The sequence below is a fragment of the Sander lucioperca genome, chromosome 16, assembly GCF_008315115.2.
Source record: "Sander lucioperca isolate FBNREF2018 chromosome 16, SLUC_FBN_1.2, whole genome shotgun sequence".
NCBI lineage: Eukaryota > Metazoa > Chordata > Actinopteri > Perciformes > Percidae > Sander > Sander lucioperca.
The window spans coordinates 23503711-23516282 of record NC_050188.1 but is presented as its reverse complement, the minus strand read 5'-3'; the positions used below and the strand labels follow the sequence as shown (position 1 = coordinate 23516282).

Below are 12572 nucleotides of genomic sequence, written 5' to 3'. Positions count from 1 at the left end.
GTCAAAGAAAATAACGTGGATGGTTCCGAACAACGCTCCTCACAAGTTAAATAAATGATCAGTTCACTACTTTCATTGAATTTGGGTGTTTTATTAAATTTTATAGCATTGATAACAATTTAACAAAATTAATAAAAACGGTGAAAAAAGTGGCAAAAAGTTTGGAAAAAGCTTCAAAAACGGCAAAAAAAAAAAAACTTGGAAAAAAATGTCGACAAAAATGTTGGAAAAAGTGACAAAAAACTTCGTCCAAAACGTCGTGAAAGGCTTTTCGTACTTCGAAAATAGTGACAAAAACATCGGGAAAAGGGTCGAAAAGATGACCAAAACGTTGAAAAACAAAAGTATAGTAACTTAAAATTTTGACCCATAAAAACAAAAAGTTGCTTGTTGGTCGACGGGAAAGACAACAGGAGGGTTAAGTCTTTTTAAATTTGTATTCGTTTGGTTTAGTATTTCTTTTCTGTACTTGCTCATTTTGCAGTTTGGCTCTTATTTTAACAATTGTTAACAAACTATATGTATGTGTGTGTTTTAAGCTTGTATATGTTCGTCTTTGTGAAGCACTTTGGTGCTTTTAAAGTGCTATATAAATGAAATATTTGTGTTGTTCTGAATCCATTTTTAAACGATTTCTTTAACAAACTCTGAAAACTTAATATCGACTGAAACTGATCAATAAATAACTGAATTTTATGAGAATTTGGCTCATTTTACGCAACATTTCTGGAGTTAATGAGGGCCTGGAAGTTTTCTGTCTCGTCCCTTCTTCCTGTCACACACACACACACACACACACACACACACACACACACACACAGAGCGATCGGAACCATCTACTAAAACGACACGAACACAAACACAACAAACCAAAAGCTGTTTGTCGAACAGAGGAACTCTTTAAAAGAGCCGCCGAGCATCAATTCACATTCAGTCCTGAATCCACGAAGCAGATGTTTCCCGGAAATTTCTTCCAGAAATCACTTCTTCCTACATCTCCGCGAAGGTGAATGTGAATCGAGGCGGAGCTCCGTTACAGAGTTCATTTTTTCCCTCTCACATTTAGCACTAAGGAACCTTTACAAGGCTCTGACCCGTAAGTACCTTTCGGTATCCGTAGCCGCTTCAGGCTCATCTCTTGTCCCGTAGACTTGTCTCCTTCCTTCCTTCCTTCCTTCGGCTCCATCTTCTCTCCTTCCTTTTACGCTCGTCTAGTCCTTTTTGTTTTCTGTAATTTCGTTTCCTATAAATCGGCTGATCTGAAGCAACCAAAAAAACGCTCAGCGCAGAAGATGAGAAGTCTGGAAGGAAGGAAGAGAGGAAGGAAGGTAGAGAGGAAGATGTTGTTCTTCTGGTTTTCAGAAAGACAGACATGCTGAAAGTGTAAGACCGTAAGTTTCTCTAACAGCGTCCAGCCTGTTTATTTTTTGTTCACAAGTGCAACAGTCAAGATGCTGATGGCTGACGGGAGGTTTTGGCTTCATCTATCCACCACAATTGGCTCTCTCTGCTGTCGCCAATCTGGGATTTCCACCAATAAGGAAGAGGAGAGAGAGAGAGAGAGAGAGAGAGAGAGAGAGAGAGAGAGAGAGAGAGAAAGGTGGGGGGGAAGTGGGCGGGGCTTTGTCACAGGTGAGGTAAAAAGCCGAGGCTACATCTACACCGGTACACTTTGGTTTTTAAGGCGGCGTTTTGAGACAAAAACGATAAAAAAATAAGGATAGATTTCTTTGAGAGGAGGAGCTTTCACTGACCGTGACTTCAGAGGTCAGAGGGGACTTTAATTTGTTACGTGTGTTGAAATAAGCAACGATAGTCAGTTCAGGATGTACGGGGCTGCAGCCGACGATTGTTTACGTTATCGATGAAGCGTTTGGTCTATAAAATGTCAGAAAATGTCCAATGTGACGTTTTTGTGTTTCTGTCTGTGTGTGTGTGGCTGTGTGTGTGTGTGTGTGTATGTGTGTGTGTTTGTGTGGCTGTGTGTGTGTGTGTGTGTGTGTGTGTGTGTGTGTGGCTGTGTGTGTGTGTCTGTGTGTGTGTGTGTGTGTGTGTATATACTGTGTGTGTGTATGGCTGTGTGTGTGTATATGTGTGTGTGTGTGTGTGTGTGTGTATATACTGTGTGTGTGTATGGCTGTGTGTGTGTATATGTGTGTGTGTGTGTGTGTGTGTATATACTGTGTGTGTGTATGGCTGTGTGTGTGTATATGTGTGTGTGTGTGTGTGTGTGTGTATGGCTGTGTGTGTGTGTGTATATGCGTGTGTGTGTGTGTGTGTGTGTGTGTGTGTATATATATATGCATGTGTGCCTATTTTTTAGCGTATGTAAGGAGGGAAGAAAAGAAGAAATGAAATACATAGGGCTAGATCACATATTTTCCTCGTATCGTGAAGCCCTATTAGCTACGTAGGGAAGGAGGCTTGAAGGGGATATAAAGGAGGGGAAGGAAGGAAGGAAGGAAGGAAGGAAGGAAGGAAGGAAGGAAGGGAGGATAGAAGTAAAGTATAAGGAAGAATAGGCTTGCAGCTCTACATGATGGCTGTGTCTCAAAGCGCCTACTTGCACACTTCAAACACTTAGTTTTAAGTATATCGTGTAGATAACGCAAAACGGTCAGAAAGTTCAGTGTGGAACGATGGACCCCACTCGCACTAAACAGCTGATTGGACGAACGCGAATACGATCTCATATTGTACGAAAATAGTTCACCGAAACGTCTTTCTGTTTTGTTGCTCGACAAAGGCCAGTTTAAAAGATCTTCGTCCGATTTTGAGAGACGGCGAGCCGAGCCGACCGCTCGTCGTTTCCGGTAAGTGTTTTAACGTGAGTGGTCCTTTTGGGACGATACAGACCATCTGAAGTGGGCACTACGGCAGGAAGTGGTCAGTGCACGTTAGCGGTGTACTGACGGAAGTAGGCGGAATGAGACACAGCCGATGTCAGGCGTAGCGGTGCAGATGTAGATGTAGCCGGAGGGGAGATGTACAGGGTTCATACGTATTTTAACCAATACCTTTCCATGACTTTTCGGCAAATTTCCATGACTATGTATTCCTGAAAATGTCAGTCGACATTATACGATAAGAATAAAAATATGTGTTAAAGTTTACCCTCAGAGGTTCAACAATTAACAATGTATGTGGTTCATAGAAGGGGTGGGGGGAAAATCGATACAGCATAGTATCGCAGTATTTTCCGTGGCAATACTGTATCGATACACAGACGCCGAGTATGGATCTATTATTATATATGTGTTTGGTCAGTTTGTCTGCTTAACAATCCAATTTTGGAGCAATGAAATTGAAGAGAGATGAACAAACAGAAATATATCTGTTTAGATAAAACAGATGTTGACAAAGTTTCCTGTTGGGGACATCATTTGAAATTGGGAAAAATTAGAAGTTGGAAAAAAGGTAATGAATTGCAATATATCGCAGAATATTGTAATATGTTTAAAATCGCAATAATCTCGTATCGTGGCATAAGTATTGTGATGATATCGTATCGTGAGGGGTCTGGTGATTCCCACCCCTAGTTCATAGTGGGATTTGTGAATTATATTATATAATATTATTATGCTGTGTTAAAAATTCCATGGCTTTTCCAAAACTTTCTGGGTCTTTTTGTTTCCAAAACCTTTCCAGGAGCCTGGAATTCGCATTTTTTCAAATTCCGTAACTTTTCCAGGTTATTTTTTAAAAACGTATGAACCCTGCGTGTAGAAAGAGAAGCTAGTGTTCCTCTCTCTCTCTCTCTCTCTGGGAGGACACTCCCATCTCCTCCTCCTCGCTCTTCACCACGGCAACGGAGCAGAGCGAGGAGGAGGAGGTGGGAGGTGGGGGTGGGGGTGGGGGTGGCGGTGGCGAGCTGATGTGCAGCTCCACCGGCGTCAGCGTGATCTCCACCTCGCCGCGCTCCTCGTGCAGCGTGGGCAGAGGGAGAGGAGGATTGTTGTTGTTGTTGTTGCTTGGCCGTGGAGCTTTCTGGATCACCTCCACCATCGGCGTGCGTCCGGCCGTCCAGCCGGCGGGGGTCCCGGGACTCTGGAACAGCAGCAGCGGCGGCTGCGGCCGGCCGTGGCGGTCCGGCTCCACGGCGCGGCCCGGCTGACACTGGACCACCACGCCGCCACGGTGCTCCACCAGCTGGTGGCCTGTTCCCGAGCAGAGAGAGAGAGACACACGGTGAACTCAAGAGGGTTGGGCATCAGGAACTGGTTCCCAACCGGAAGTTTTTTTTTATAACAGAAAATATGGGACGTCGAAATTAGCGCTGAAAACATAATAAAAAAAACCCCAAACGTTAGGAAAAGCAGCAAAAACAATGAACGAATACCTACAAACTTTTTAAAAAGCGCCAAAAACATTAAAAAAATGGCCAAAACATTGAAAAAGTCACAAAAACGTCAGGAAAAAGCCATAAAAAATGTTGAAAAAGTGACAAAAAAAAAAAAAAAAACAGAAAAAAACGTCCAAAATAAACCTGCCAAAAAGCGTAATAAATGCTGGAAAAACATTTTTTTTTTTTTAAAAACGCCATGAAAGCATAAAAACACCCACCAAAAAAGTTTTTCCTTGGGTCAAATTTGACCCATTTTCAAAAAGTTTCTTTATCAGAAATTTGTTTTGTTTTTTTTTCAACCATATTTTCAACAACAAAAAGCAACGTGGATGGTTCCCTGCGACGCTCTTCACAAGTAAAATAAATGATCAGTTCGCTACTTTCATTGAATTTAGAAAGAGAGAAGAATGTTGAAAAACGTGACAAAAACGCAGGAAAAATCCCACGAAAATGTCAGAAAAAGAAATTGATAAAAACAACGGAAAAAGACACAAAAAAACTTGGATAAAAGTGACAAAAACATCATAACGTTGACTCAGAAAAACTAAAAGTTGCACGGTCGACGGGAAGACAACACAAGGGTTAAAAACAGACGCTTCACTTATTTCATCACCGGCTAAATTGGCTCATAACTTTACAGATGTTACCGACATTTTGGCGGGTTGGCGGGTGTCTATTTAAAGCCCTGGTTGGTCCCGGCCCTCGAGTTACGTACGTGTGTTGTTGTGTATCTCATTCCTGCAAACTCAGAAGGGCTGAAAAAGGTGACACATCCCCGGAAATAAAGGGAAAAAACAACTATTTCCCGCTGCTAAAAGGATACATTTAAAACGGTGCCTGAACTGAAAGATTTCTATATATATTTATAATTAAATGATTTATTAAAAATGTAATAACAATAACTTATTTCACCAGTAAATTCCTGTTAACAACAAAAAAAAAATGGATGGGAAAAGGGTATTTTACAATAACTTTGAATGCAGCACGAGGCTGGCGAGGCTGAGTCTGTTTTTCAGACAGCGGCAGCTACAGTCTGGTGTTAGAATCCTCTCCAGTGAAATACAGTTACACTTTTACACCGTTCAGCTGTCAGCATTTTAACCGTGTTTACTCCAGCTGCTAGCTAACGCTAGGCTAACGTTACCTGCTGTCGAGTGTAGTGTTAACTAGCTAACGGTAGGCTAACGTTAGCTGCTGTCGAGTGTAGTGTTAACTAGCTAACGGTAGGCTAATGTTACCTGCTGTCGAGTGTAGTGTTAACTAGCTAACGGTAGGCTAACGTTACCTGCTGTCGAGTGTAGTGTCAACTAGCTAACGGTAGGCTAACGTTAGCTTCTGTCGAGTGTAGTGTCAACTAGCTAACGGTAGGCTAACGTTAGCTGCTGTCAAGTGTAGTGTCAACTAGCTAACGGTAGGCTAACGTTAGCTTCTGTCGAGTGTAGTGTCAACTAGCTAACGGTAGGCTAACGTTAGCTTCTGTCGAGTGTAGTGTCAACTAGCTAACGGTAGGCTAACGTTAGCTGCTGTCGAGTGTAGTGTCAACTAGCTAACGGTAGGCTAACGTTACCTGCTGTCGAGTGTAGTGTCAACTAGCTAACGGTAGGCTAACGTTAGCTGCTGTCGAGTGTAGTGTCAACTAGCTAACGGTAGGCTAACGTTAGCTTCTGTCGAGTGTAGTGTCAACTAGCTAACGGTAGGCTAACGTTAGCTGCTGTCGAGTGTAGTGTTAACTAGCTAACGGTAGGCTAACGTTACCTGCTGTCGAGTGTAGTGTTAACTAGCTAACGGTAGGCTAACGTTAGCTGCTGTCGAGTGTAGTGTTAACTAGCTAACGGTAGGCTAACGTTAGCTGCTGTCGATTGTAGTGTTACCGTAACTAGCGTCCCGTGCGGTGATGTTTCAGTTCCCTCTAACGTCCGTTTTCGGAGCATCAGAGAGAAGTGCAGGCGTTTAAGAGGCACCGAAATAAGGCACCGAATTCCGCGTTGCTATTCAGTCCGGTAGATAACGGTCGTTAAGGCACCGGTGCCGTATTAGCACCGGGTCTCGGACCCCCCCACAAATAAAAACTCTTTGGATCTACACGATTCACGTGGATGACATTTTCCCATTCAAAACGGCAATTTTCGCCGAAAAGCGACTAGTTTGCAGGTATGGTATCTATGTGATGGAAATAAAAACGGAGCTCAAACCTGCATCCGACACGGCCGGCAGCTGGCTGAGAAGGAGCCCCGGCTGCTCCTGGATCACCAGCTCCAGCACCGGCTGCGAGGAGGAAGAAGAGGAGGAGGAGGAGGAAGAGGCTTTCTGGATGACCCCGCCGCTCAGTGATGTGATGATGGGAGCGTGGGCGCCGGGCGCCGCCGGAGGTTTAGGAGACAGAGCGGCGGGAGCGGGGGGAGGCGGTGCGTCCTCCGGCCGAGGTTTTCTCGGTCGGCCGCGTTTCCGTTTCACCGGAGGAGGAGGAGGAGGAGGAGCAGCGCTGGAGCCAGACACGCCCACAGCGCTGCCGCCGCTGGACACCACAGCCTCCAGGGGGCGCTTGCTGGCGTTCCCTCGCGCTTTCTGGACCACCGAGGTCGGCGCTGCGGTGGCGTGCTGCTGCTGCCGAGGAAGAGGAGGTTGTTGTGGCAGAGTTATTATAGAACTAAAACTAACAAAAAAACAAACAAAATCCTGTAAATATTTATTGAGACGGAAACACACAGATATATAAAAATATATATATATATATATATATATATATATATATATATATATATAAGCAGTAAAATCCTGTAAATATGTATTGCTACAGACACACACACACACACACACACACACACACACAGAGACAGACAGACAGACACACACACACACACACACACACACACACACACACACAGACACACACACACATAGATACACAGACAGACAGACAGACACACACACACACACACACACACACACACACACACACACACACCACTAAAATAAGCAGTAAAGTCCTGTAAGTATGTATTGTTATCTATGGATAAGGTAAACGTTTGTCAGTAGGGCCGTCAATCGATTAAATATTTAATCGTGATTAATCGCATGACTGTCCATAGTTATTGTTGATTTCATATTAGAGCCCGATTTTTTATGGCCGATATCGATACAAATATTTGGTGATTTAAAAATCCAATATTCCGATATATCGGCCGATATATATATTTAAAAAATAAAAATCCAGAAATGCATAACAAAACATAAACATTTCCCTAACATTAGTTATTTGTAGTTATTTATGAGTCCTCACTAAAACAACATGAAAATGCAGTTTATTTAAAAATAAACGTACAACAGAACATCAAAATATATTAAAGTTCTGATATATAAAATGTATAAAAATACAAACTTAAGATATGAAACTTAAAGGGTTAAACACGTTGTAGAGCGCCCTCTGGTGGACAGACTACGCAACGCCAACACTCACAACATGGTTGAAGGGGGTTTCGTCCGTTTTTATTTTATTTTTTAAACATTCATTTATCGCCCATTATAAATGCCGATACCGATAGTTTGGAAAATGTCTATTACCGACCGATTAGGGGTGGAACGGTACATGTATTCGTATTGAAACGAAACGGTACGGGCATCTCGTTTCGGTACATGAATTTACACGGAGAATACACGGTATAAAAATAAATAAAACTCGTGTGCAAATGAATTAATGTAATGTGAAACTACTGTTACATACGCGTTTCTTAGGGACACCTAATCTGTAGCCCCGCCTTAGCTCTGAAGCTCCCGAGCTCCGCCTACATGTCGAGTCGGTCCAGTGAGTCCACCGAAGCAAACTAGTCCCTTCATATACAACCAAACACGGACGTACTGTAGCTGTATCCCTTCTCGCCTCGACCACAAATGGCTTCCAGGCCCATTTGCTCCGCTGTTAGCTCCGCCATTAGCTTTTAGCTCCGCCGTTAGCTTCGCTGTTTGCTGCTAGCTCCGCTGTTAGCGTGTGACGCTAACGCCACAATTCGCCAACTGCTCTGTGTAAGAAGCTGCTCTTTTAACACCCCTGCTCTGTGCATTCACATATGAGAGCAGCGCTTGTCTCCCATATCACACTACTAGCTGATTGTCTTATTTTGTTTACAAGTTCCAGATGGAGTCTGGAGATGATGTGGGGTAGCCTACTTATTGTTTACTGTTTACATCTTACTTTATACGCTTCAGGCTGGTGCAGCTAGCTCAGGGGACAGACTGTAGGACACTAGGTGGTACAGCCTGAGACAGCTAGCTCAGGGGACAGACTGTAGGACACTAGGTGGTACAGCCTGAGACAGCTAGCTCAGGGGACAGACTGTAGGACACTAGGTAGGACAGACTGTAGGACACTAGGTGGTACAGCCTGAGACAGCTAGCTCAGGGGACAGACTGTAGGACACTAGGTGGTACAGCCTGAGACAGCTAGCTCAGGGGACAGACTGTAGGACACTAGGTGGTACAGCCTGAGACAGCTAGCTCAGGGGACAGACTGTAGGACACTAGGTGGTACAGCCTGAGACAGCTAGCTCAGGGGACAGACTGTAGGACACTAGGTGGTACAGCCTGAGACATGCACAATAAAAAAAATTGCCTTCTGCATTTTTGTTATGCTCTTCCCTCCATTGTACCGAACCGAACCGTGATGTCTGAACCGAACCATGACTTCAGTGTACCGTTCCACCCCTACGACCGATATATCGGGCTCTATTTCATATTAATGTTTAGTAAGTTTGATTGTACATTGAACATGAAGACCCAGCGTGACCAGAGCTGTCTTTCTTGGCAGCCGAACTACATGTTAGGAGAGAGGAACTGTAACACGCTACGTAATGATGTAATCCAGTAATTCATGTGGGCTATATATTAGAGATGGCCCAATACCATTTTTTGCTTCCCGATACCGATTCTGATACCTGAACTTGCGTATTGGCTGATACCGAGTACCGATCCGATACCAGTGTGTCATATATTTTATTATGTTAACATCTGTATACTACTATCCCTGTATGGATGATATGATGTATAACAGCTGTATACTACTATCCCTGTATGGATGATATGATGTATAACAGCTGTATACCACTATCCCTGTATGGATGATATGATGTATAACAGCTGTATACTACTATCCCTGTATGGATGATATGATGTATAACAGCTGTATACTACTATCTCTGTATGGATGATATGATGTATAACAGCTGTATACTACTATCTCTGTATGGATGTCATGTTATTTCTATCTTTGTTGTCGGTCTGGCTCAGGTTAAACTCTTTGTGAAACACGAACAATGAATGCCACAGAACTTTCTTATATTCTCCAGTTTGACAGTCAGTTATAACGGAGAAAGAACATAAATAAACTACTTTAACGTAGATTTTCTTTAGGGCTTTATTACGTGGTGTCGGATCAGTGCATAAACTCCAGTACTTCCCGATACTGATACCAGCGTTTTAGGCAGTATCGGAGTCGATACCAATACCGGAACATCTCTACTATATATACAAACTGTTGCCCTCTCACTGCACGTCTGCCTCTCTGTCTCTCCACTGTCCTGCTGAATGACCGAGGTCGGCGTTCATCGTTAATCAGTCAATCAGTTGTGACGTCGTTGATACTTGAGTTGAAATAATGAGAACTATAAAAACCTTGGGTTGCGGTGGCAACGGCGGCGGCGGTGTGACTTTCTCCCGCTCGTACGCCAGACAGCCCTGAGGCAGGATCATCACCGGGACGGGCCCGCCCTGCTGCTGCGGTAGCGTCGCCATGGCAATGACTTTCACGCCGCCACTGTTGGTGGCAGCGGCCACTGGGCCTCCGGGTCCGGATGCCCCCCCACCGATGACACCGGAGGCGTCTTTGGGAACCAGCGAGGGCGGGGAGGAGCGGATCGACAGTGGCGTCTTCTCGGGGAGGGAGCTCCGAGGGAGGATTCTGGGTAACTGCTTCATGAAGGCCTCCACCTGCAACAAGGCACAGGTACGATTGGTAGATGGATGGAGAGATAGATATGGTAGGTAGGTTGGTTGGTAGGTAGGTAGATAGGTTGGTAGGTAGGTAGATAGGTTGGTAGGTAGGTGGGTAAGTAGGTAGGTTGGTTGGTAGATAGGTTGGTTGGTATGTCGGTTGGTTGGTGGGTTGGTAGGTAGGTTGGTAGATAGGTAGGTGGGTTGGTAGGTAGGTAGGTTGGTTGGTAGGTAGGTAGCTAAGTTGGTAGGTAGGTAGGTAGGTTGGTTGGTAGGTAGGTAGCTAGGTTGGTAGGTAGGTAGGTAGGTTGGTTGGTAGGTAGCTAAGTTGGTAGGTAGGTAGGTAGGTAGCTAAGTTGGTAGGTAGGTAGGTTGGTAGGTAGGTAGCTAAGTTGGTAGGTAGGTTGGTAGGTAGGTTGGTAGGTTGGTAGGTAGGTTGGTAGGTAGGTTGGTTGGTTGGTAGGTAGGTAGGTAGGTTGGCAGGTTGGTAGGTAGGTAGGTAGGTAGGTTGGTTGGTAGGTAGGTTGGTAGGTAGGTTGGCAGGTTGGTAGGTAGGTAGGTAGGTAGGTTGGTTGGTAGGTTGGTAGGTAGGTTGGTAGGTTGGTAGGTAGGTTGGTTGGTTGGTAGGTTGGTAGGTAGGTTGGCAGGTTGGTAGCTAGGTTGGTAGGTAGGTAGGTAGGTTGGTTGGTAGGTAGCTAAGTTGGTAGGTAGGTAGGTTGGTAGGTAGGTAGCTAAGTTGGTAGGTAGGTAGGTTGGTAGGTAGGTAGCTAAGTTGGTAGGTAGGTTGGTTAGTAGGTTGGTAGGTAGGTTGGTAGGTTGGTTGGTAGGTTGGTAGGTTGGTTGGTTGGTAGGTAGGTAGGTAGGTTGGCAGGTTGGTAGGTAGGTTGGTAGGTAGGTTGGTTGGTAGGTTGGTAGGTAGGTAGGTTGGTAGGTAGGTAGGTAGGTTGGTAGGTAGGTTGGTAGGTTGGTAGGTAGGTTGGTAGGTTGGTAGGTTGGTTGGTAGGTTGGTAGGTAGGTTGGTAGGTAGGTTGGTAGGTAGGTTGGTAGGTAGGTTGGTAGATACTTTATTGATCCCCAAGGGGAAATTCAAGGTCACAGTAGATTAAAGACATCACATACAACATAGACAGGATCTGTTCAGTCATAACTAAATCAACAAAGCCTGACAATTCCACATACAAAGTTTAATATAAAAAGATACAAAATCACTTTTAAAGGAGACCTATTATTAGAGATGTAACGCTGCATTGTGAATGGGTTACAGTCTGAAAACTCATTCAATTATCTGTGTGTTTTTGCATCTGTAGCAAACATTTTGATGTGTTCTGAGAAGGAGAAGGTCAGAGCCGATCCAGTTAATTTCACTTTTAAAGAAGACCCATTTAGTTTTCAGGCTCTTACTTGTATTATTACGTGTTATGTCTACTAGAACACGTTTACATGTTTAAACACATTATTCTCCTCATGCTGCCCACACTGCTAAAAATACAGCATGATCAAAACGGTGTTGACGTACCGCAGGACGCAGAGAGGAGGACGAGGAAGAGGAGGGAGGAGGCGGACCGTCCAGCGACGAAGGTTTCGCAGCTGATTTGTCTCCAGACGGCAGCTTCAGTGAAGACGAGGAGGAAGAGTCTCCCAGTTCCTTCTGCAGACAGACAGGAAGTAGTGAGCGGCCGTGACAGATCATCAGTAAGGAGCGCATTTAGACCACTCTGGTACACTAGCCTGGTCCTACCAGACTCTGGTCCACTAGCCTAGTCCTACCAGACTCTGGTCCATTAGCCTAGTCCTACCAGACTCTGGTACACTAGCCTAGTCCTACCAGACTCTGGTACACCAGCCTGGTCCTACCAGACTCTGGTCCATTAGCCTAGTCCTACCAGACTCTGGTACACTAGCCTGGTCCTACCAGACTCTGGTCCATTAGCCTAGTCCTACCAGACTCTGGTACACTAGCCTGGTCCTACCAGACTCTGGTCCACTAGCCTGGTCCTACCAGACTCTGGTCCATTAGCCTGGTCCTACCAGACTCTGGTCCACTAGCCTGGTCCTACCAGACTCTGGTCCACTAGCCTGGTCCTACCAGACTCTGGTACACTAGCCTAGTCCTACCAGACTCTGGTCCATTAGCCTAGTCCTACCAGACTCTGGTCCATTAGCCTGGTCCTACCAGACTCTGGTACACCAGCCTGGTCCTACCAGACTCTGGTCCATTAGCCTGGTCCTACCAGACTCTGGTCCA

The 12572-nt window shown here is 44.9% G+C and overlaps 1 protein-coding gene across 3 annotated transcripts in view; it reads right to left on the bottom strand.

The window, feature by feature from the left end:
- Positions 1-3674: 3674 nt before the first annotated feature.
- Positions 3675-12572, bottom strand: part of rfx5 (regulatory factor X, 5) — a 16008-nt gene continuing 7110 nt past the window's right edge. For 2 of the 3 annotated variants that reach the window (XM_031319868.2, XM_035992947.1), the window contains exons 10-13: positions 11844-11975; positions 10010-10324; positions 6538-6949; positions 3675-4157 (exon numbers count right to left, since the gene is read on the bottom strand). In XM_031319868.2, coding sequence (XP_031175728.1) covers positions 3736-4157; positions 6538-6949; positions 10010-10324; positions 11844-11975 — 1281 coding nt within the window. In that variant the 3' untranslated portion in view covers positions 3675-3735. The remainder of the gene's footprint in view (positions 4158-6537; positions 6950-10009; positions 10325-11843; positions 11976-12572) is intronic. The other variant, XM_035992948.1, reaches the window with a different exon arrangement.